The sequence below is a fragment of the Lytechinus variegatus genome, chromosome 2 (assembly GCF_018143015.1).
Source record: "Lytechinus variegatus isolate NC3 chromosome 2, Lvar_3.0, whole genome shotgun sequence".
In the NCBI taxonomy this organism is placed as follows: Eukaryota; Metazoa; Echinodermata; class Echinoidea; order Temnopleuroida; family Toxopneustidae; genus Lytechinus; species Lytechinus variegatus.
In genome coordinates, this window is record NC_054741.1 from 50,523,693 (window position 1) to 50,549,925 (window position 26,233).

The following is a 26,233-nucleotide window of genomic DNA, read 5'->3' on the forward strand; positions in this document are numbered from 1 at the left end:
GTTCGGGGACTATTAAAGCCCCCTCCCCATTCCCCTCCAGCCCCCGGTGTATACTATTGTACGAACATCAAAGCAGATTTAGGATATATTTGAATGGCTAGCAAGGATTATGTTATACTAGCCTGGTGATTTGGGGCACTAGCTGCTCCCCACCTCGCTGAAAAAAAAAAACGAACTAGAAAAAAAGGAGGAGGAATGGAAAGAGACAGAAAATTAAAAGGACTGACTTGAAGGGTGAAATATGTGATACCCAGTGGCGTACCTAGGATTTTCCAGAGGGGGGGGGTGTTACACCCACAAATGTAATAATCGCCCACAAATGTAATAACGCCCACAAATGTAATAACACTTTACCCACAAATGTAATAATTTTTGATCGCCCACAAATGTAATAACACTTTACCCACAAATGTAATAACGCCCACAAATGTAATAACACTTTACCCACAAATGTAATAATGCACTTTACCCACAAATGTAATAATGACTTTACCTACAAATGTAATAAATTTGAAGTTATTTTTGGCGAATTCGTTCTAAACTAATATCCTATAGTAATGCGTTCATAAAGCACAAAAGTTCAAAGTCTTTTTTCCAGACCCGGTTAATGAAATATTACAGTACAAGTCCAAGTCTTTTTCCAGACCCGGTTTTTCAAAATTATAATATACGTCCAAAGTCTTTTTACCGGATCCGGTTGTTTCAAAATTATAATATACGTCCAATGTCTTTTTTCCAGACCCGGTTAATTCAAAAATTATAATGCAAGTCCAAAGTCTTTTTTTCAGACCCGGTCGTTTCAAAAGTTATAATATACGTCGGTGAGGGGTAAAGACGACACTCTAAGCCCAAGCATTTTAAGTGGGTTTAATTTTGAAGATTAGTCTCAGCTGTCAATTTTTTTTCAATATTTCTTTATCTTTTAAATAACCGGGTCCAGACGAAAGACTAAGCATAATACTCGTATTATTCCACAACAATAAGAATTTGAGTCTTTTGTTTTTAGGATTGCTTAAATCATTTTTAAATCACCGGGTCTGGAATAAAGACAACGCTCTAAACGTGTGCTTTTCTACATGCATGGTCTTAATTTGGAGGATTGTTGGTTCTTAGATTCGTTGTTGGGGGTTGAGTTTTATTGATTTTTTATTCCTGAATTAATTATGTCTGGAGGAAAGTCGATCTTCGATAATCAGTCTTCATGTTGTTCCACAGTAATTAGATTATTGGATATTCGTTTTAGAATATTTGTAAAAACTATTTTATTTTTCAAATAGAAACCAAGTCTGGAGAAAGGATGTCTGCTTTACCCACGCGTTATTACAATGTTTTGTAGGGGTAGTAGTATTATTTTTAAAAAAGACATATTTTTACTGGGTGAAACTTTGGAAATTTGGTCTTAGATTCGAAGTTTTTCAGTTACTTTTTTTTAATAGCCGGGTCTGGAGGAAAGAGTACGTTTTAAACCTCGTGTTATTCCACGAGAATAAGAATATAAGGTCTTATGTTAGAAGATTTTTTTTCGTAACTGTTTTAGGTCTGGAATAAAGACAACACTCTAAACCTCTTTTAAAACAGGTTCTTAGGTTGAAGGTTTGTTTGGTCTTAAACTTTGATTTTTTTTTAATTCTTACTATTAGCGTTTTTTAAGAAAAAATGGTCGGGCTGAAAGACTACGCTATATATCCAGCATTAATAAGATTATGGGGTCTTTATACTGTTTTAAACTGTTATTCATAATGTTTAAATAACAGGTAACCGGGTCTGGAGAAAAGACTACGCTTGATTCTCAATTTACTCTTAGTGCATATATTCACAATATACACCGTATAAGTTGAAACAACAACAAAGACATTTATTCCACCAGTTTTAATTATCTGGGTCTGGAGAAAAGACTAAGCTCGATTCCCATTTTTTCCACAGGAATATCATTATCGTATCTTAGTTTGGACTTATATTATAAATTTTGAAATAACTGGGTCAGGAAAGAGACTTTGCACTTATTAAAATTCTTGAAACAACCGGGTCTGGAAAAAAGACTTTGGGTTTATATTATAATTTTTGAAACAACCGGGTCTGGAAAAAAGACTTTGGATTTATATCACAATTTTTTAAACAACCGGGTCTGGAAAAAAAGACTTTGGACTTTTATTATATTTTTTTTAAACAACCGGGTCTGGAAAAAAGACTTGGGATTTATATTATAATTTTTGAAACAACCGGGTCTGGAAAAAAGACTTTGGATTTATATCACAATTTTTAAACAACCGGGTCTGGAAAAAAGACTTTGGATTTATATTATAATTTTTGAAACAACCGGGTCTGGAAGAAAGACTTTGGACTTGTACTTTGATGTTTTATTAACCCGGTCTGAAAAAAAGACTTTGCACTTTTGTGCTATATGATTACTATAGGATTTTAGTTTAGAACGGATTCGCCAAAAATCCCTTCAAATTTATTACATTTGTGGGTAAAGTCATTATTACATTTGTGGGCGATCAAAAATTATTACATTTGTGGGTAAAGTGTTATTACATTTGTGGGCGTTATTACATTTGTGGGTAAAGTGTTATTACATTTGTGGGCGTTATTACATTTGTGGGCGTTATTACATTTGTGGGTGCAACAGGGGGGCAAAAACTTCCGCTAAAAAATTGACAAGCCAAAAATAAAAGGTCTTCAATCAAAAATAAAGGATTTCGTACCAGAAAAAATTGACAAGCACAAAAAAGGTCTTCAAGCTCGTCATGGGAGGGGGCAATAAAGGTCTTCAAGCTCGTCAGGGGGGCAGGGATACGTCCTTTGCATGGGTTGTGGCTCGTCAGGGGGGCAGCCAGTGGGGTAGGCTGCCCCCCCCCCTGTAGGTACGCTAGTGGTGATACCAGTCTTTGATTATGAGATCAAAATCAGATTTTCATGTCGGAAATGCCAGTATTTTCGCTCGCTCGAAACTTTTTTTCAGAAATGTAGCCCGCTATGCTATGTTGTGCCCCTTTTATTTTTGGTCCACTACGCAACTGCTCATCAATGAAAGAAACAATCAAAGAAATAAAACAGTACCGGTATTGATGCTGACTTAAAAAAATAATGACATTCTTTGAAGGTAGACTTTACCACTGTGCATTGTGGAGACGCAGGCATAGGCCTAGACATGGAAGATGCACGAATAAAAATGTAGCCAGGCTATTCACAATTTATTTGAACTTTGTTTTTCTATTTCCACTTTTCATTTTAACCCAATTATTGTCATACATTTTTGTTATTTTAGTGTCTGATTTTCAAGGCTTTTTAAAAGTTATCTAGGCCTACTTAGAGTCCATGGCCTTTTAATATGAAAATGATACCATAAATGCATATAGTAGAAGCCAAAATATACTTAGCCGTAAGAACCCCCACCCCCCCACACACACACACACACACACACACACACATCATTACCAATACCGTGTCATCACAGTGTCACCATCATATTTTTATCCATGTGATATTGCTATAAAACAACACAAACATACCGGTACCAGATGACATTATGATGGATGGTGTCGAAGAAAGTTGAAACTCCAATTTGGTTTATTACCAGTATCAGTCCATAGTTTTGAGGGTGATGTGGTCACTTCAGAACAAGATAAATATGGCCCTAACCAAAGATATTTCGTAGCCTCTGACACGTGCTGTCAGAAAATTTAGATTCATGAAAATAATGAAGATGTTCGGATTGTCACATGGCACAATAATAATGCATGGCGCGCGTGCGCGTGGTGAAATGCGCATACGTCAGATCTGGCAAATTAGATTTGTTTTTGTCCGAACGCGAACAGCAGCCACAAATAATTTAATTAAATTCATTTGATTAATACTTTTTAAACAATTAAGTAAAATGACGACGAATTAACTAGACTGCGTGCGTCGTATACTGTGCGCCTTGATACGCATGATTTCGACGCGCAATTAGGACAGTTTTTTATGATTATGTAGGTCATTTCTTGACCTGGCATTTCTTTAGGGAACGACAAAGACACAAAAAGAAAATAATTGAGGGTGGGAAATAAGTCACACACTGTTACACTTTGTATTTTTTTGGATTTCTTGAAAGAATGAGAATCTATTTTAAAAAAGGTTTTTTGATTTGTTCGTCAATTTTCATCAATTTGCTAGATGAGAAAGAAAACTCACAAAGCAAGACTTGATAGGTGGGCCCCCGGATATGGGCAATTATTCCCACCCCCCCCCCCCCTCCAAAAGAATCTAAGTTTTTGAAAAAGGCACAGCAAATTATTAACATCTCGCTCGCGTTGTTCGTAGGATCTTTTCAGACGAAAAAGGATATACCATTGAATCCATTGACTACAACGTATGTTTACACGTTCATCGCTCCGGCTACGAAGACCTGGGGCGGTATTCTGAAAACGTTCTTATCTTAATTTTGTTCTTATCTACGTCACTTTCTTAAATTGGTATTCTGAAAACGTTCTTATCTTTTTCTTATCTTTTGTTCTTATCTTTGTTCTTATCTTGCTCTCCACCCCCAATGCTGAGCGCGTAAATTTACCACTCGCGCATATAATACAAAAGTGCGCTAAAAAGATAAGAACAAAATCAAGATAAGTGGTATTCTGAAAACGTTCTTATCTTTTTTCTTTCTTATCTTTCACGGTATTTAAGATAATATTTAAGATAGCTAGAGGGTTATCACATCTCACGATGTCTGCGTTTTTTTCTTGCTCAAAATCGATGGCCACTAGTAGTAATAAGTACCCACAAGTATTACTCCCACCATTTCTTTCATTCACCCTTTATTTTGCCCGTCTATTTTTTCTATCCCTTTTTCTTTTTTCTTCCTTTCTATTTGTCTGTCTTTCTTCCTTTCTATCTACATGTCTTTCTTCTTTTATTTCATTCTTCATTTATATCTTTTCTTTTGTTCTGTTTAAATCTTTTAATTTTTTTCTTTTGCTTTGTTTCATTTATACTTCATCTTTCTTCCATTTTTATTTTCCCTTTTCGTTTTATCCCTTTCTTATTTCTTTATAGCTACTGAGTCTTTATTTCTTATTTTCCCCCTTTTCTCTTCCTTTTCTTTCTTTCTTCCTTCACTTTTTTTGTCATCTTTCTATTTTTCTTCCTTATTTTTTCGTCCATTCTTTCGTTTTTATATATGCTTTTCCTTTTTGTTTCTTTCTTCCTTCACTTTTTGTAATCTTTTTATTTTTCTTCCTTATTTTTTTCTTCAATTCTTTCGTTTTTATATATGCTTTTCCCTTTTTTAATCATTCATTTTATTTTCCCCCTTTTGCTTCCTTCCCTTTAATAATTCTTAATTTTTCTTTCTAAATTCATTTTATTTCTGCTTTCTGAAATTTTTGTGTCTTTTTTACTTTCTTTTTTTTCTTTATTTCGTCGCTCATTCTTTTTTCGTTCATTCTTTATTTATTTTTCTTTTACTTTTCTTTACTTTGTTTCTTCTCTCTGTCTTTCTTCTCTAACTCTTTATTTTCCCTTTCGTTTTTTTTCTCTTTCTCTCTTTCTTTCTTTCTTTGAATTTACCTTTCTTTCCTTTATCTTTTTGTAGTCTTCATGTTTGCGTTAATTTTCCTTTCATTTTTTCTCTCTCAATTTTATTTCTTTGTTTCATTTCCCTTTTTTCTCTTCCTTCACTTTTTACATTTTATTCCCTTTTTCTCCTTCTTTTTTTTTCTTTCTAACTTTCTTTTATTCGTTTTTAGACTATTTTCTTTTTCGGTTCCATGTTACTTTTTAAAATCTTTTTAGTTTGACCTTTTTCTTTTGTGTGTGTGTGTTCCTTTTAGTTTCTTTCTTTTCTTTTTCTTTTTGTTCCTTCACTTTATCATTGATAATTGTTTTATTTCTTTCATCCTTTTCCTTCTTTTATTTATTCTATTTTTCGTTCTTTTTTATTTTTAAGTCCTTTTTGCTTGCTTTCTTTCGTTTACTCTTTATTTTTCATTATTTTCTGCTTTGTTCCTTTCATCTTTTTTCTGCTTCATTCTGACCCTTTTCTGTCTTCTTACTTTAATACCTACTTACTTTCTTTCTTCATTTTTTATTCTTTATTCGTACCTGCTTTATTTACTTTTTTCTTTATTTTGTGCACGTGGACGTCTCGAAATAATAAAATCAGTCATTGCGTATAAAATGCCTATTTCGCGCAATGCGCCAGAAACAGTGTACGCGCAGCGCCCATGATATTCTCTTCACATAAGGTACGCTTCTATTGGTTAAACTGCCAATATAACGCGCATTTTGATTGGTAATATCCTATAAATGGGCGTGTTGAAGATAAGAAGAAGGCAGTCCTTACAAAGATAAGAACGCGTTAAGAAGATTTTCAGAATACCGATTTGCAATGATTTTAGCGTCTTCTTATCTCAGTGAGATAAGATAAAAGATAAGAACAAAGATAAGAACGTTTTCAGAATACCACCCCTGGGGCCCGTCTCACAAAGAGTTACAATTATTGATCTGGGGTGGTATTCTGAAAACGTTCTTATCTTTGTTCTTATCTTTTATCTTATCTCACTGAGATAAGAAGACGCTAAAATCATTGCAAATCGGTATTCTGAAAATCTTCTTAACGCGTTCTTATCTTTGTAAGGACTGCCCCCTTCTTATCTCCAACACACCCATTTTTAAGATTTTACCAATCAAAATGCGCTTTATATTGGCAGTTTAACCAATAGAAGCGTTCCTTATGTGAAGAGAATATCATGGGCGCTGCGCGTTCACCGTTTCTGGCGCATTGCGCGAAATAGGCATTTTATACGCACTGACTGATTTTATTATTTCGAGACGTCCACGTGCAAAAAAAAAGTAAGAAAAGTAAATAAAGCAGGTACGAATAAAGAACAAAATATGAAGAAAGAAAGTAAGTAGGTATGAAAGAAAGAAGACAGAAAGAGTCAGAATGAAGCAGAAAAAAAAGATGAAAGGGACAAAGCAGAAAATAAATGAAAAAATAAGGAGTAAACGAAAGAAAGCAAGCAAAAAGAATTCAAAAATAAAAAAGAAAGAAAATAGAATGAATAAAAGAAGGAAAAGGAAGAAAGAAAATAGAACAATTATCCATGATAAAGTGAAGGAACAAAAATGAAGAAAAAAAAAGAAATTAACTAAAAGGAATACACACAAAAATAGAAAAAGGTCAAACTAATATAAGATAAAATAAATTAACAAGGAACCGAAAAAGAAAAAAAATCTAAAAAAAAACGACTGAAAGAAAGTTAGAAAGAAATAAAAAGAAAGAGAAAAAAGGGAATAAAAATGTAAAAAGTGAAGGAAGAGAGAGAAAAAAAAGAAAATTAAAGAAATAAAGATGAGAGAAAAAAAAATGAAAGGAAATTTGACGCAAATATAAAGACTACAAAAAGATAAAGAAAGAAAGGTAAATTCATAGAAAAAAGAAATAAGGAAAGAAAGAAAGAAAAAAAGAAAGAAAGAAGGAAAGAAAGAAAGAAAGAGAAAACGAAAGGGAAAATAAAAAGTTGGGAAAAAAAACCCGGAAAAAAAAATCAATGGAAAGAATAAAGAAAAAGTTGATAGAAGAAAGACAGAGAGAAGAAAGAAAGTAAAGAAAAAGAGTAAATAAAGAACGAACGAAAAAAGAATGAGCAAAATAAAGAAAAAAAGAAAGTAAAAAAGGACACAAAAGTGTCAGAAAGCAGAAATAAAAAAATAAGAAAATTTAAGAATTATTAAAGGGAATGAAGAAAAAAGGGGAAAATGAAATGAATGATTAAAAAAGGAAAAGCATGTATAAAAACGAAAGAATGGAAGAAAAATAAAGATTACAAACAAGTGAAGGAAGAAAGAAAGAAAAAAGAAAAAGAAAGAAAAGGAAGAGAAACGGGGGAAAGCAGAAAAAAGACTCAGTAAAGAAAAAAAGGGATAAAACGAAAAGGGAAAATAAAAAGGAAGAAAGATGAAGTATAAATGAAACAAAGCAAAAGAAAAAAAAAAAGAAATTAAAAGATTCAAACAGAACAAAAGTAAAGACATAAATGAAGAATGAAACATATAGGAAGAAAGACAGACAGATAAACTCAGATAGAAAGGAAGAAAGAGACAGATAGAAAGGAAGAAAGACAGACAGATAGAAAGGAATAAAAAATGGAAAAGAAAGAAGGGATAGAAAAAAGAGACGGGCAAAATAAAGGGTGAATGAAACAAATGGTGGGAGGAATACTTGTGGGTACTTGTTACTACTAGAGGCCATCGATTTTGAGCAAGAAAAAACGCGGACATCGTGAGATGTGATAACCCTCTAGCTATCTTAAATATTATCTTAAATATCGTGAAAGATAAGAAAGAAAAAAGATAAGAACGTTTTCAGAATACCACTTATCTACATTCTGTTCTTATCTTTTAGCGCGCTTTGGTATTATATGCGCGAGTTGTAAATTTACGCGCTCAGCATTGGGGGTGGAGAGCAAGATAAGAACAAAGATAAGAACAAAAGATAAGAAAAAGATAAGAACGTTTTCAGAATACCAATTTAAGAAAGTGACGTAGATAAGAACAAAATTAAGATAAGAACGTTTTCAGAATACCGCCCCAGGTCCCTGTTGTACAAAGAGTTACGATTGATCCGATCAATCGTAACTCTATGGAAGTCCATCGGTGTCATAATTTTTTCTTACGAAAAAATTGCACAATGTCTTTTTTATGCAAGAGAAGCCCAGTGAATTTTCAAGAAAACAATGAATGCATGAATATACATCACAGCTAGGAAATATTTTGAACAAACATGCATAATAGATGTTGACGTTGCTGGCCATCCATAGTTGCGATTGATCGGATCAATCTTCACTCTTTGTACAACAGGGCCCTGATCAATCGCAACTATGGACGGCCACCAACGTCATTATCTATCATTCATGTTTGTTCAAAATATTTTATAACTATGATGTGTATTCATGCATTCATCGTTTTCATGAAAATTCACTGTGCTTCTCTCTGTTTGCAAAGGACATTGTGCAAATTTTCTATAGAAAGAATTATGACACTGATGGATTTTCATAGAGTTACGATGGATTGGATCAATCGTAACTCTTTGTAAGACAGGGCCCTGAATTTCACGAGGAGCCCAAGCTAAGCGAATGTTACAAAAAATATGCCATCTGAAATCGGCAATTTAATATACAATATTTCATACTTCAGGGGCAGCGGAACGGTTTTCAAAGTGAGGGGGGGCTTAGCCAAAAGTGGGGGGCTGACCATGCAAAAATCACAATCATATAGTCATTTTTACGCTTTTGTACACGGTTTAGGAAAAAAAAGTGGGGGGCTGAAGCCCCCAGCACCCCCCCCCCCCGCTTCCGCGGCCCCTGTACTTTATGTCTGGAAACCCGTATATAGACTTATAAGATACCTAAATTAATAAAGAACACAATGATTCACGTGAGCAGTGCAAAATGAGCCAAAAGACTTAGGGGGCCAGGAATGGCCTATATATCGGGCGAAATTTATAAAAACAAATTCTTTTGACCCAACAACACGTCTTACCGTCATTTTGTGTCCAAGCCTTCTTTGTCGGCTCTACTACTCCTTTTACTGCTTGAGGCATGTTGGCCACTAGAAACAAGAAGACAGAATAGATCTCCGTCACGATGAAGGCGACACTCTCTCCTGGATCGAGGAGGAAAGGTTTCATGGTGGATCGAGAAAAGAGAGCGAGAATTAACAAAAAGGGAAAGAAAGGGAAAGAGAACTTGAATGAATATCAAAATTTTGTCTTTATAATGGAGGCACAGTCACCACAATTTCCAACCACCGTCAGAATACCCGTGGCTCTTTTAAATATAATATTATAAAACATTTTTTTGTAAAGTAGATTTTTTTTCATTCAGAATAAGTGCCCTTTTACGATATAATAATGTCGTTCTGGAATTCACTTTCTTTTTCAAGAGACATAATACGAATGCATTCGGTTCGAAATCAGATACGTGTGCCTTATCAATATAATCAGGTCCCTCGGAGGGGATCTCATAAGTCATCAGTCCTATTTGTTTATACATATATATTGGCAAGCATTCTTTCTTTCCAGTCAGGTGAAACAAACTCTAACTTTTCACCTCTAACTCCTAACTTCAGACTTGTACAGCCTTGTTTACTTTATTTTTTATGCAAAGCCTTACATTTTGATATTGAGTCTGCACGTCTATACTTTTTAGCTTACCACTTTTATCAATTCTCAATGTTTATTGTAGACCGAATTGTACCACCCATTTATTGAGACCGAATAACACCCATTATTTACCATGATATTCTTTGTTAAAATATTCATTTTGATTTTCATTTATGTTAACACATTCTGTTCTAGATTACTAGATGCAATGATTTGTTTTTCAAATTTTTCTTTCACATATGATTTTCTTGATAAGTTTGACTGGCAGAGATTGAAATGATTTTGTTTATTTTACTATTACTATTTTTTGTTTATTTTATATTATGATATATGTTTGTAATTCTATGTGTTTTTATGTTATGCAGAACCCCGCTTGCAAAACAGTATTTAAATTACTAATGGGGCTAACCTGTTGAAATAAAACTAAATGAATAAAAATATAGATAAATAAATTGTTCATATTGTTACTTTATTGTTATGTATTTTGTCTATAAATTCGTGTAGATCGATCTTCGTTAAGTTGGACAGGCCAACCCTATAATAAACCCTTAATAAATTTGATACAAAACATAAAATGCTATAATATTGAATGAATGAATGAATATAAAAATGTGTTGTTGTTTTTTTATTTGGGAAGGAAAATGAGAGAGATAATTATTCAACATTATGTTAACCGAACTTCATATGATATTGCCCAATGCGTAGAGAAATATTATTTGATAAAAATGAATTGTAATGTAAGATCATTTAAAGTGTAGGTGTATAAAGAACGACCTTTCACCTTTAAAGTCTTTTAACCTATACAATAACTTTACAATTAGTGATCCTCATATGCCTCTTGTTTTTGTATATAATATGGGTGTGTATGTACCATTATTTTGAAGATAGTGGTTTTGGAAAGAGACGCTTTGAGAGAAAATATGAATATTGGCTGTTCAAGAAGAATACATTTGTATATCATTTTACTTTCAGATGAAATATGAGATCCTGTGTCCATCATGTTACTGTTTAACTTCCGAAATTTTTCAGAAACATGTTAATTTCAATTACAGATGTCTGATTGGATAACAATTACTTCTCCTTTGGATATTCCACAACATCAGCGACCCAAATTAAATTTTATTAACAATCATGTTTACGAGGAGTTGTACCTCGTGTCTTGTTGTTGTTCACTTTCTTGTGAAACTGTGTAAACTGCTCACTCTTTATGTAACCCAAATTTGATCAAATTTGTCACTTTTATTGCTCTTGCTAAGTTGAAAATGAATATATCGTTCACGTTACGTTTAGTGAAAATTGCAGAATAGTGAACCTATTATAAGTAAGCATAAGTAGCTGCGATGCATTACTTCTATCATGTTCTGTATAACCACGACCTGTCCGGAAATTAAAAGAAAACAACAACATGAAATTACATGCATGTCCTCTCACCTGAGGGTCGATCCTTAACCGTAATTCAACAACATTCCAAGACAATACTGTCGATCCATGTTCTCAGAAATCCCAAAATGAATGCAAACTGTTGATGATAAAGGAAGATGATGGACGTTTCCCCATGAGGTCCAGCAACTTAAGAGAAGGTTTTATTTTGGTTGAAGTGAAACCAACAAACGTGTCTTGCACTGCTAAATTCTTTATAGAAACATCTTTCAAAACTGCGTGAATTCGTCTGTCTATACAACCTTATTTCAGCTTTACAACTATACCCCTCAGGCGCATAGATTATCTATTGTCTGTGAAGGCGAGCTAAAGGGGAACAATGCAACGTCACCCCTCCCCATACAATATACACCGTGGTTACACTTTCCGGGACACTTTCATTTCATGTCAATCTTTGGGCATTTTCTTTTATTATTTTGAAGCAACAAAAATATAAATATAGACAATTCAATTTTCTTTATATAATTTTCTATAGTCTTTATAAACCATTTGACCTGCGTTACAAAATTGGTGGGAAAATCCTCATGATGGGATGTTTGTTGCTTGTTTGTTTATTTGTTTAGAGATTGAGAGTTACTTGCAGGCCCGCTTGCAGGACGGGACTGAAAGCTTGTACAGTATATTGATCCATCCCCGATACGTACGTTGAGTGTTTGGTTTGCTGTTATTCAGTAGTCCCTACTTTTTTTCATTGTTTATTCCTCATGAACACTTGCAATACCATCTTCCGTACATGAATATATGGATTATTCACATTTCGATCAGTGTGCTTTAATTGGGCCTAATTAATGAAGAAATACTCAGCATATAAGTAATAAATTGTAAGAGAAGTCAGGTTTAGATATAGGCCTTATAAAAGAATGGAGTAAAACAAAGAGTAAAGAAGACGAGGAACAGAGACAATAAAGAAGAATGAAAACAAGTAAAGAGAATACCCACTCTATATGTGCCCTTGCCGGCAATGAGTAGATCAGCAAAAAAAATCAGGTGGCAGAACATGATGACGTATGAACCTTTGTGATAGATTTTAAGAATACGAATTTCCCTTTTGCCGTCGCTTTTTTCTGTTCCCTTTTCTCCCTCTATTTCTTGTATTTCTTTGATTTTTTTTATTTTGGTCGCGAACTAAATAAAAAAAAGTGAAATTAAGTCCATATGAAGTATCATAGCGACAATCCTAAATCAGTGAGTTTTAAAGGTCTGAAAAGTGAATGTGACACTTTATGTAAAGGGTTTGTTATTAAGACAAAATGTTTGTTTTTATATCTTTATTCTTATGACCTCAAAGAAAGTATATAGGGCTTACTGTATGATAGTCCTACCAACTATTCCGCTCCCCTTATGTCATTCTGATCTGATCCTCCTCTTATCTATCTTATGTTTCTGCTCTCCTTCCTGCTCTTCTTTTTTCATTTTCCTTGTTTTATCGCTGCCATGTGGGGGGCGACCACTTCGTTCCCCCCCCCCCTTTTTGATCGGCCTGTAAAACCCCCATTTTACAGAGAACAAGACCGCTGAAAGACCTTTGAAAGACTATGAATTCTGGTTGATCTTTCAGATGTCAATGAACCTACAATATGGTCTTTGAGGTCTTACACAAGTCCTGACCAATCTTTCAGTTATGGGGTCTTCGTGGTCTCCATGAGCCCAAAAAATTTAGGGGGGTCCACCTGAAATTTAGTGTTGGACACAGGGAAAAAATTTGACAAGCAAAAAAAAACGGTTATCAACCATAAATTTTGATTTGATTTGATTTTATTGTTTACTTCTGCAATTACATCATTCGTATAGAATACATTTTCCATAACATAACAAACATAGTATATTGATAATTTTTTTGGCATGAATCATAACTAAATGTACTAAAATTATCATTACAAACAAAATTGATCTCATACCAAATTAGTTAGCATTTACAATTTGCAGGAGAAGGATTGTCATCATAAGCAGATTGCTTGAAAAAATGACAACCCCAGGTTAAAACTCATTGATTAATATAATACATTAATACAGCAGAATCGATACACAGTACATTTTATGAAAAACAGCAGTAATCTAATTTGAGCATTGAAGATGGAGATGATAAGGATGAAGATGACGGTGAAATGGTGAAGATGAAGGTGATGGAGAGGATGATGATGGTGATGATGCTTTAATGACACAACGACACAGAAATTTTACTTCAAATATTCTGATATCAACATGGATTTAACGTTTGCTTTAAATGAGTAAAGGGACGTGGATCTTTTTATAGATTCTGGTAGAGAGTTCCACAAATCAGGACCATGGTGTCTTATGGATCTCTGCGCAATAAGCAGTTTGGGGTTGATTAAATGGAAATTAGAAGAGTTCCGCGTAGGGTATGAATGGATAGATGTGTTCATAGTATAAAAATTGTGAAATGAAGGTGGGAGCATGTTATTTACGTATTTGAACATAAGCAGTAAGCTTTGAAATGAATTTATGTCAAAAATAGTTAGAGTCTTTAGTTTATGGAATAATGGATTTGTGTGTGATAAATATTGCGAATTAGTACAAATTCGAATTGCTTTTTTCTGTAATAAATATATTGTATTAATTTTAGTTTTTGCACACGTTGCCCAAACTATATTGCAGTACGATATATACGGCAATATCAATGAATTGTAGAGTAAAACGAGTGTAGTATGAGGAATTATGTTTTTCATTTTGTAAAGTACACCTACGTTTCTGGAGATGTTAGTAGTTATACAACGTATATGTTCATTCCAATTTAAATTTTCATCTATTGTGACACCTAAAAACTTTGTTTCTTTTTTCCTTTTGAGTGGAATATTATCTATGCTTATGTCGTATGGAAACTCAGTAATATGTGAACTTGTATGCTTAAAATACATAAAGTTTGTTTTGTCTATATTAAGTGATAGCCTATTACATTTAAACCATAAAGATAGTTTAGGTAATTCACGATTAAATGTATCTACTAAAGTTTCTAAGCTAGTGTGTGAACAAAAAATGTTTGTGTCATCGGCAAATAATACAAATGATAATAAAGGCGTTACAGTAGTCAAATCATTAATATATATAAGGAAAAGTAGGGGGCCAAGGATCGATCCTTGTGGAACTCCGCATTTTATTGTCTGAAAATTAGAAGAAATATTATTGTGAGTGACATATTGTTTTCTATCAGTCAAATAACTCTCAAACCATGATAGTGTGATTCCCCGAATTCCATAATTTTCAAGTTTTTTAAGTAAAATCTGGTGGTCAAGAGTGTCGAATGCTTTGCTTAGGTCCATGAATACTCCTATTATGTGTTCTTTATTTGTCATTGCATTTGTAATTTTATCGTATATTTGTATTAAAGCCTGATCAGTTGAATGCCCTTTCCTGAATCCATATTGGTTTGAATTTAGAAACTGAAAAGTATCTAGGAACTTATAAAGTCTTTTGTAAATAATCTTCTCTAATATTTTGGATATGCTGGGGAGAATAGAAATAGGCCTATAATTTGTTATTTCATGTGGATTGTCTTTTTTTAAAACAGGATTTACCTTTGCAATTTTAAGGGGATCTGGACATTTACCGGTGCTGATCGACAGATTAAAAATATGACACAATGGAGTGACAATATAATGTATGATCTGCTTAAGGAGGAAAGTACTAATTCTATCATATCCCTTTGATTTGCTGGATTTGAGATTTTTTGTTATTTCAATTATTTCCTGAACATTTGTGGGGTTAAAGAATAGGGAAGAATTGATGGGTGTGGGAAGAAATTTTGCAAAACTTTGGTTTGGTCTGGCAAGGTTGTTTGCCAAAGAGGGTCCTATGTTAACGAAAAAGGAATTAAAGGTATCAGCTACATCATCTGAATTTATTGCAGCAGCATGAACTGTGAAATTGTCTTTAGGTAATACTTTGGGTTTCTTGCCAATCAAATCATTGATGATCTCCCATGTGGCTTTCATGTTTGATTTAACTTTGTTAAGTTTCTCGGAATAAAACAATTTGCGAGAAGCCCGAATTATATTGGTTAGTCTATTTCTATAAGTTTTATATTTATTTTTGTTTTGAATAGAAGGGTTCTTTAAAAATGTCTTGTATAGTTTATTTCTGGTATGTATGGATCGTAGAATAGCTTTAGTAATCCATGGCATTTTTGCTTTTCTTTTTTGATAGGTGATAGAGGAAAATTTTTATCGTAATATTTCTGCAATTTTTGGTTAAAATTTGTGTAAGCAATATCTGAATTTGACTCATTAAATACATCTAACCATTCCTCAATCGCAAGATCACTTTTAAACGATTCAATATTTATTGGGGATTCTTTACTATACATTGTAGATTTAGGTGAATTTTCTTTTGAAATATCATTATCACATAATAAGAAAACCGGTAAATGATCAGCTATATCAGATATTATTAGTCCGCTGGAAGTATCTCTGTTTAGTATGTTTGAAAATATGTTGTCGATAAGTGTTGATGAATGGCTATCAATTCTGGTCGGTTGATCTATGTGGGGATAATAACCAAATGAATGCATAGTATGTAGGAATAAATCGTTGTCATTATTTTGGGATAACAGGTCAATGTTAAAATCACCCATTAGATATATTTGTTTATCTTCTTTTGTTATGGTATGAAGGCATATTTCAAGCTCTTCGCAAAATAAATTTGCATTGCCATGAGGGGGTCTGTAAACTAATCCAATAATTATATTTTTGCCTTTCGGCTTCATGATTTCTAAGAATAGAGTTTCACTTTGTTTTAATGATATTTCTTTTCTTATTTTAAACTGCAAATGTTCATTGATGTAAAATGCTACACCACCTCCTCTTTGATCTTCACGATCTCGCCTTATAAGATTATAGTTTTGCAAGTTGAATATGTTAGGTGAATTATTATGAAGCCATGTTTCCGTGACACCGATAATGGAGAATTTGAAATTATTTAGAGTAAAGAGTAATGATTCCAATGATTCAAAGTTTTTGTTCAAACTTCTGGCATTAACGTGAAGCAAACTGAATTTGTGTTCTGTGTCTCTAAATTTAGAAGTAAAATCTTCAGTTGAGTAATATTTATTACATGATGCATTGTTTGTATTGAAAATAGAAAAAATGTCTATGTCATTACTCGTGAAGAAAAAACGATATTACCAAGATTTTAAGATCGAAGATATGATAACTGATTTGTATGTAAATTTTCTGTGCCGGAACAGTATGATGATGATGATGGTGGTGGTGATGATGATGATGATGATGATGATGGTGGTGGTGATGATGATGATGATGATGATGATGGTGGTGGTAATGATGATGATGACAATGATAGCAAATCATACGGGAGGTCAATGAAGTCCTAACCTGCGAGCATCTGGCCACCTTAACGTTAACAGAAAGTAGAACCAGAATTGTTGTAATCACAAAAGTGAATAAAGAAATGAAACCTGTCTAAATAATTCTATAAAAATCTATCGATAAACCTTAGTCAAAGAACCAAACATAAATTAAAAAGAATAGTAAAAATCGGAATACATGCAGTGTAAAATTGCGGGTAACAGATCGATTAAATTCAGTACAGGTATTAAAGAGTATTTCTTGTTGGATTACAATTAACGAAATTAAGCAAACATGTGGTGCGAGGCAAGGCTAGTACAATGCCTTTGAGAAAAATGGATACAGAGACAGTTATATACTAAAGTGATTTAAAATAAATACCACTGAGCATGTACATGCAAGAATATTGACAGCAAAAAGTATTTAAAGGTTCTTTCGTATATTGAAAATAAATTAGACAAATTGTTTTTTTCCTACAACATTACAATAATTAGCTATATACAGTACATAACAAGTATAGCTACATAGATCATTCAACGATTACGTACACAAAAATATCATGAGTAAGGTCACTGACACTTTAACATTGATTTTTTTTTTTTCTTAAATTTAGTATCCATTATTATAAACAAAGCAAAGTACATGTAACTACCTGTAATCGGTTGCACAAGTTCGACTGACTTTACCTGTGTTGTAATGTTAAATTTTGTTATGTATTAATTTAAAAGATTGCAATATCACAAAAGGCAAAAAATAAATCAGGCATCAAGCCGTCCAGAATGCAAAGAGTGTACATAATGGTGAACTTGGCAGCAATCGATTGCTGGAAATCAAATAGTAAGCCATTAATCATGAAAGTTATTTTCTCAAGAGTGAATTCCAGCAATCGATTGTAAGTATTTCTTCAGCCATTACATATTTTGAATCATTATGTACTTTAATGAATGAAAAAATGTTGTCCATTCAATACAAAATGGTTGAGAAATTCACCATAAGTCGAAACCCATACATGGCAACATTACAAAAATAACTTGGTACTTTTTTATCACTATATTGATGTAAATTTCGTTGGTAAATTTATAAGTGCTAGTAATCGATTGGAAGTATTAAACTTACTTCGGCAAACAGGCTAAAACCAAAACAATCCAAAACATGTACAGGCACACATCCTGGATATTTTTTATTCTTTTGGTGTATGAAAACATATAGACCATTTCGTAAAAAAGATTGAGAAATTCACCATCATACGAAAAGCACACATGGCAACATCACAACAGGTAAGTTGATACTTTTCACTTTACACATATTCTATATTGATATAAATTTAGAATAGAATTGATTGAAAATAAGTCGAATCGCCTACATAGTAAGACCAATTTCCTTTACAGATATAAATTTATTGAGGTATGTTTTCAACGGAAATGATGAGCAATATAATCAATACACTAAATGCTGAAATTTTGGTCAGTCTCGATTAAACTTGTCTGATGGTGCTTCATGATGGTAGCTTGGTAAGATATATATTTTTAGAACAATCCATTCTGCATTAACATGATTATATAATAAAGCGGATTGATTAATATAACACAACTCATTAGAAAATGTCGTCACTTATATTTAGTATCCATTATTAGAGGCAAAATAATAAAACGACCTATAATCGATTGTACAAGTTCAACCGAGTCTACCTGCATTGTAATGTTAGATTTTACTACGCATTGACGTCTAAGATTGCAAGATCGCCAAAGGCGAAAATAAAGAAGGCATCAAGCCATCTAGAATGCAAAAAGTGTATGGAATGGTGAACTTGGCAGCAATCGATTGCCGGTAATCAAATAGCAAGTCATTAATCTTGAAGGTTATTTTTCAAGTGGAAGTTTCAGCAATCGATTGTAAGTAATCGATTTGTTTAGCCTTTACATATCTTGACAAAACAAAGTAACTACCTGTAATCGATTGTACAAGTTCAATTGACTTTACCTCCATTGTTATACTAAATTTTGCTACGCATTGACTTCGAAGATTGCAATATCACCAAAGGCGAAAATAAAGCAGGCATCAAGCCATCTAGAATGCAATAAGTGTATGAAATGGTGAACTTGGCAGCAATCGATTGCCGGTAATCGAATAGCAAGCCATTAATCTTGAAAGTTACTTTCTCAAGTAGGAGTTCCAACAATCGATTGTAAATATTTGATTTGTTTAGCCTTTGCTGTTTTGAATCATTAAGTAGTTTAATAAATGAAAAAAAAAAAAGTGTTGTCCATTCAATACAAAAGGGTTGAGAAATTCACCATAAGTCGAAACTCACACATGGCAACATTACAAAAAGTAAGTTGGTACTTTTTTATCACTATATTGATGTAAATTTACAGGTGCTAGTAATCGATTGGAAGTATTCGACTTACTTCGGCAAACAGGCTAAAACAAAAACAATCCAAAACATGTACAGGCACACATTCTGGATCATTTCTTTTTCTTTTGGTGTATGAAAACATATAGACCATTTCGTAAAAAAGATTGAGAAATTCACCATCATTCGAAAGGCACACATGGCAACATCACAACAGGTAAGTTGGTACTTTTACCTCAACACATATTCTATGTTGATATAAATTTATGATAGATTTGATTCACAATAAGTCAAATCGCATACAGAAAATGATCAATTTTCCTTTACATATATAAATCCATTGAGGTAAGTTTTTAACGGAATTGATGAGCATTGTAACCAATACACTAATTGCTGAAATTTTAGTCAGTCTTGATTATACTTGTCTGATGGTGCTTCATGAGTGTAGCTTGGTAAGATACATAACAAAATAAAGGACCTGTAATCGATTGTACAAGTTCAATTGACTTTAGCAATCGACTGCTGGTATTCGAATAGCAAGCCATTAATCATGAAAGTTACATTCTCAGGGGGGAATTCCAGCAATCGATTGTAAGTATTCAATTTGTTTAGCCTTTACATATTTTGAATTACTTTGTAGTTTAATAAATGAAACATGTTGTCCTTTCAATACAAAAGGGTTGAGAAATTCACCATGTGGCATCATTACAAAAAAGTAAGTTTGTACTTTTTTATATATCACTATTTTGATGGAAATTGGGAGTAATCGATTGGAAGTATTCAACTTACTTTAGCCTATAGGTCAAAACCAAATATCCACATTATGTACAGGTACACATTTGGATTTTTCCTGTTATTTATTTTTTGGTGTATGAAAATACATAGACTATTCCGTAAAAAAGAATAAGAACTTCACCATCAATCGAAAAGCACACATGGCAATATCACAACAGGTAGGATGGTACTTTTCCCTTAACACATATTTTATATCGATATAAATTTATAATAGCATTGGTGAGCGATTAAAAACAATATAATGGAGCTGGTGCAAGAAGCCAAGGACAGCAAGTTATTCTTTGTAGGCCTTCCATTCAGCTGTGGAGTTCTTTTCTTTCGTGAGGAGTGCGACTTTGGTGCCAGTAACCACTATCTTAGTAGATAAGTTGTTCTCTTTCCGCAGGTTGTATGCTTTGGTCGCTAGGATGCTTCGTTGTGCTTTGAGTGCCGGTGGTAGGTCTGTGCGTACGGTGATCCGTGGATTAGGCCTGGCGATTAATAGAGTGGCGCAAGAAAAATAATCTGACAAGCAAAAAACAAGAGGTTATAAACCATCATTTTAAGGGGGAACCACAACAATTTTAGGCGGGTCCACCTGAATTTAGGGGGGACCTATGACACAAAATTGACAAGAAAAAAGGTTATCAGCATACATTTTAGGCCGGGGGTCCGTCCCCCACCTCAAATTTAGGGGGGGGCAGGACCAACCCCGTCCCACCGCTTCTGCCGCCTATGGGGGGCACACCTGGATCGTGCCCTCCTTTTGAGAACCACCAAAAAAAAGTTGGACGAAAGTGCCTCCCCTTTTGGCAGGGGCAGCGGAGCAAAATTGAAAGTGGGGGGGGGGGCTCAGGAAAAAAGGCACTTCCTCTGTTGAAAAGGACACTTTAAACAAAGAACTTCTTTTTAAATAGCATATCTAACCTAGTAGGGTAATGAACCGAAAACAAATTGAAGGGGTCAGACATGGGGTTTTGGACAAAATTTCTTTAACGCTGTGAGCGAGCAAAGCGAGTAAGCAAAAAAACTGACACTTTTGATTAAAAAATCTAATTTGTGATAGATTTTGACATAATATTTTGAGAACAATGTCATATTTCACCACTTTTCTTTCCTATTTTTTCTTGGTCTATGGAGGTCCATTTTTTAGGGGCAAGTGCCCTCCCCGGTTCAGATGCCCCTGCAGAAAAGAAAGGACGCTAATTGCAAATACCTTACACTTAAACAAACTGGACATTTGATCAAACTAGAAAAGAAGGGGCATTTATCACAAGTAAATAAGGACATATTCAATCGGGGCACTTGATCAAAGGTGAAAAGGGGCACACTATAGAAGAAGAATGTCACTACGAAAAAGGACAACTAAGGGGGGCAATAAGAATAATTTCAATTTTTTCTATTGAAATATTCAACTTTTAGAAGTGATAAGAACGCTAAATAAGGAAAACGGGCGGTGATCAGGCGTGAAAAGAGCAGATTTAAGAATGAAAATTTATCTTATACGAGAATGGGCACTTATAATAAGGCAAAGGGGCACTCTTTACAACATAAAACGGGTCTGTTTAAGATGAAAGGGGCATTGAACGCGTTTGTAAGGGGGCATTTTTTATAGTGCTTCGAAAAGTGAGGGGAACTGTGCCCCTCAGGCGGATCCAGGGGGGACCGAGGCCCCCCCCCCCCTATTGGCGGAACAATAAAACAGAAAAGAAGGGAAGAGAGAGGAGAAAAAAAGAAGGGGAAAAAGGGAAAAAGACGAGTGAATAAAACAAGATGAGGGGAAGATTTGGAAAATAATTAAGAAAATCGTTTATGTCACAAAAAATTTTCGCTCGCGCTTCGCGCTTGCATTGCATTTCAGGTGATTTATTTTATTTCAGGTGACATATTTTATTCAATATGGAGTTTAAATATCAATATATAATGTACAACACATATTTCATCTCGGAAATCGAACTTTCATTATTTTGTGTGATATACAAATTGATTTTTAAAAAGTGCTCTGTAAAAATGTAAGTTTTATGGTCTGAATATTAACATTTTCTGCTCGCGCTGCGCGCTCGCAAATTTTGATTTATCAGGTACCTGTTATATTCGTGTATTCCATAAGGTTTTCAAAATATCCCTTTTCAGGTCTGATTATCAAAACGTATCAGCTATAGTGCTGAACGCTCGCATTTTGATTGGCGAGTTATGTATTGATTACAAACTACTTAAAATCCCCTTTTCATGACAGTGTTAAAAAAAATAGGCTCGCAATTTGCACTCGCATTAATGGTTGATAATATATTTACTCTGCATCCTAGTTATAATTACAAAAGTGATTGAAATTTCCAGTTTTCAGGCCATCATAATCAGATTTTGCGCTCTCATTAATGAGTAAGATATTAATTTGATAATTGAATTGTCCCTTTTGTTTCATCTCGAGCTTAGCAAGAGGAATAGGAAGACAGTCTTCATTTTCATAATTTCCTAAGGATCATTATCCAGTTTCAGATCCCAATATCAATAATTTTCTGTGAGCGCGTTGTGCTCTCATTATTAATGTACAAAGATCCCCTATTACTCATTCTTTTCATGATTTACAAAACATGAATAGTGTCCCGTTTTTAGGTCTAAATCTCGATTTTTTCCGCTCGCACTTCGTGCTCTCATCATTTGTTTAGTTATATAATTATATTGTTCACGATTGTAAAAATTGATTAAAATTTTCCATTCTTTATGTAGAAATGTCAATTTTTCAGCTCGCGATTCGCGCTCGCATGATTTGATTCTTGATATATGCAATGTCTTCATGGCTAAGTGGCAGTCCTTAACAGGTACCTTTTCGATCAGTTCAAAACGCATATGAAAATTTTCTGCTCGCATTATTAATGTAAGGAAGACCCCCAATTACTCATCCTTTTCATGATTTACAAAACATGAATAGACTGTCTCGTTCAGTAAGTCTAAACCTCGAAATTTTCCGCTCGCGCTTCTCGCTCGCATTAATTGTTTAGCTATATACCTATTCTGTCACAAAAAGTGCTAAGAATTTCCATTCTTCGGGCAAAACTGTCAAAAAAAATTCAGCTCGCGCTTAGCGCTCGCATTATTTGATTTTAAAAAATATGTAACGTCTTTATGGCTAACTGCTTGCAATCTTTAACAGGTACCTTTTCCCGATCAGTTCATTTCTTCTTCGCGTTTGTAGTAATTATTTAGCTGCATACACATCTTTTTCAGGATATCAAACATTGCCCAGAGTGTTCAAATTTTCGGGAAAAAAAATTAGCTCGCTCTTCGTGCTCACATTATATGAATAAGGATTATGGTGTTATATATTTATGTTGATTAATAAGAAAAGAGCTAAAAAGTGACTATTAGGACTACCCCTTCAAAGAAACCAAAAATCATCTTCGAGCGGCAGATCGGGGAAAATATGGCTGAAAAAATTCCCCCCCCCCCTTATTGGCGAAGGTTGGATTTGATTTGATTTGATTTGATTTATTTATTTCCGTTTCACAATAGTATAATAAACATAGCAATAATATAATAAACATAACAAAACAAGGTCGAAAATGCTACGAAATATAATATGTATACATAAATAATCATAAATTTAAAGAACACAATTGAGTAAATAAATTTGTCTGAAATTACATTTGTATTTGAAAGTAAAACGGAGGGGCTTGCCGAAAAAAGCAAAGCTTGTACAGGCGGCAAGCCCCTAACTTAGTTTCAATATAAAACTACAACAAATAAATATTGGTTTGTAATAATAAATTTGTTAAAAATAAATGGATCCGCCCCTGTGCCCCCCTGCCCCCCCCCCCGGATAGCCGCCCCTGCCTGTTGAAAATTCCTGGATCTGTGCCTGCTATGCATGCCGGAGTGCCATAGGACTTCCATAGTTCTCTTTGAAAGTAGGCCTACTATTATGGTACTCCATAATAGTTCTTTCATAGTTCTTATTGAAAGTACTATGGTACTCCATACTACTATGATGGTTCTCTGTGATACTTGAAAGTACTATGAAAGTATCACCAGAGAACCATGAAAGTACTACATAGTACTTCCACGGTACTTTCATGGTTCTCTGTGATACTTTCATAGTACTTTCATGTATCACAGAGAACCATGAAAGTACTATGGGGTATACCATAATACTTTCACAGACAAACATAAAAGTACTATGGGGTACTATGAAAGTATCATGTGTGAGGGTGGCCCATAGAGATACATCTCTATGGGATGGCCTCTGTTCAGTATGTTAAAATCAACCATAGTAATTTCATTGTAATACCATAACATTTATGGTACACTCATGGTAGTACTATGATACATTATGGTACTTCTGTATTTTCAAATAGTACTTTCCTATTCCGTATGGTACTTCTGTGGTAGTACTATGGTACCTTATGTTACTTCTGTATTTTCAAATAGTACTTTCCTATTCCGCACGGTACTTCCGTGGTATATGGTACTAATGAATTTATGGTACTACCATGGTAATACCATAGTAAGACCATGGTACTTGATGGTACTTTCTTACAAGGGTGGGGTCTTCGTGGTCTCCATGGGCTCTCACTTGTTGCATAAAAGATCTATATATCTCTATAAGACTATTCTCAGACCAGTAAGACAAGAAATATCCATCAGTCTTTCAGAGTTCTTTGAGGGGTCTTTCTGAGCCATTCCACAGAGATGACAAATTTTAGTGATCTTGAAGACCGCTGTAAGACCTCACCAATTTTAAATCTTTCAGTGGTCTTTTGAATGGTCTCTGTTCTGTGGAACGAGCATTTTACAATTATCCAATAAATGAAACAGTGCGAGCTAGCGACCTCAGTGTTTCCACTTAGAAGGAAATTACCCGAATTCCGGGAAATCCAGACGTTTTCCAGGTACTTTCCGGGAAACGAAAAAATTCCAGGAAATTTTGGGATATCCGAAAATTACAATGAACAACAATTAAATAGAGCAACTATTAATATTCATGTTACATGATTTTAACCTCCATACGTAGCTCAAAAGTTTTCGCTCGCGCCGGCTCCGCGCTCGCAACGATAGCTTGCCTGTTTTGCTCATCTAGTATTGTATATATTCACCTTACATAAATGTATATGAACTGCGCTTAATGTGGTTGGGTGACCTGCCGCGGGTTACAGAATACTAGTAGTCAGGTGTTCAAGATCATATTAGACCTTTTACATACCACCTTTTTACATAATCCATGTTTGTTGCGATTGACTTCTGACCTATTCACCCCGCTGCATGTCGCCCATGACTACTTAAGTGTGCATGAGCTCACCATGTAGTATGTATATTACCCATTTGTAAATATGTTACTTTTGTTCAAATGTTTGAGCCTTTATTTGCCCCAATCTGGGCCAAAAGGTATTTATTCAATAAAGTTCTAAGTACAAAGTTCAAGCAATGTTGTTCCTATTTTTAAAGAGGGCGGGGACAAAAAAAAATGCTAAATTCCCTAATTTTTGCCACCTGGAACAAATTTACACTCGTTGTATTATTGCCCGATTTTCGTTAAAAATCAAACTTGAAAATTCCAGGAAATATTTATGAATTTCAGGAAATTTGGAATCCAATTTCGGGAAATTTATTTTGGAGCTGTGGCCGCGCCCCCGGCCGTGGATGTATGTACGTGGAGCTAGACGACACACTGAGCGACCTAGCGCGCATGCGCGCACATCTGGTCTTGTCTCTTGATCTTTGATTTTGAATTAACGTCGTGTGATGCTGCACACTAAAACTTAAAAAAAAAGGAAATCTAGGCTTGGATCAAGCTTGAACAGAAGATTTAAGGAATTTTGACTTCTGGGAATCGATTCGAGGAGGTGAGTACCGTACGTATTTTAACTTATTCTAACAAAGTTACGACTGCGAGGCTACGCCTACTAACGCATTGTGAATGAGTCCCCAATTTATTGCTTGATACCGTGCGTAAATTAAGTAGGCCTAGGCCGGCCTAGGCCTACGGTACCGGTACGGTACGGTAACGTGGTACGGTATTGTTATCTTATTTCTACACTAACTTACAACTTAACGTTACAAGTTTAATTTTAGGCCTAGGGGATCCACGCTCTAACGTTGTCGTTACAACTACTACGGTAGCAATGCTTTTATAATTTTTTAGTGGATCCCCTCATTCCCATACAAGATTTTGTCAAAGCATTTTTGCAAATGGGAATTTGTTGACTTGAAGGC

At 34.3% G+C, this 26,233-nt stretch overlaps 1 protein-coding gene across 1 annotated transcript in view; it reads right to left on the bottom strand.

Annotated features, from left to right (window-relative positions):
• Positions 1-11,705, bottom strand: part of LOC121408289 (aquaporin-4-like) — a 45,445-nt gene extending 33,740 nt beyond the window's left edge. The window contains exons 1-2 of the mRNA XM_041599701.1: positions 11,573-11,705; positions 9,520-9,642 (exon numbers count right to left, since the gene is read on the bottom strand). Coding sequence (XP_041455635.1) covers positions 9,520-9,580 — 61 coding nt within the window. The 5' untranslated portion in view covers positions 9,581-9,642; positions 11,573-11,705. The remainder of the gene's footprint in view (positions 1-9,519; positions 9,643-11,572) is intronic.
• Between the last annotated feature and the right edge of the window lie 14,528 nt (positions 11,706-26,233).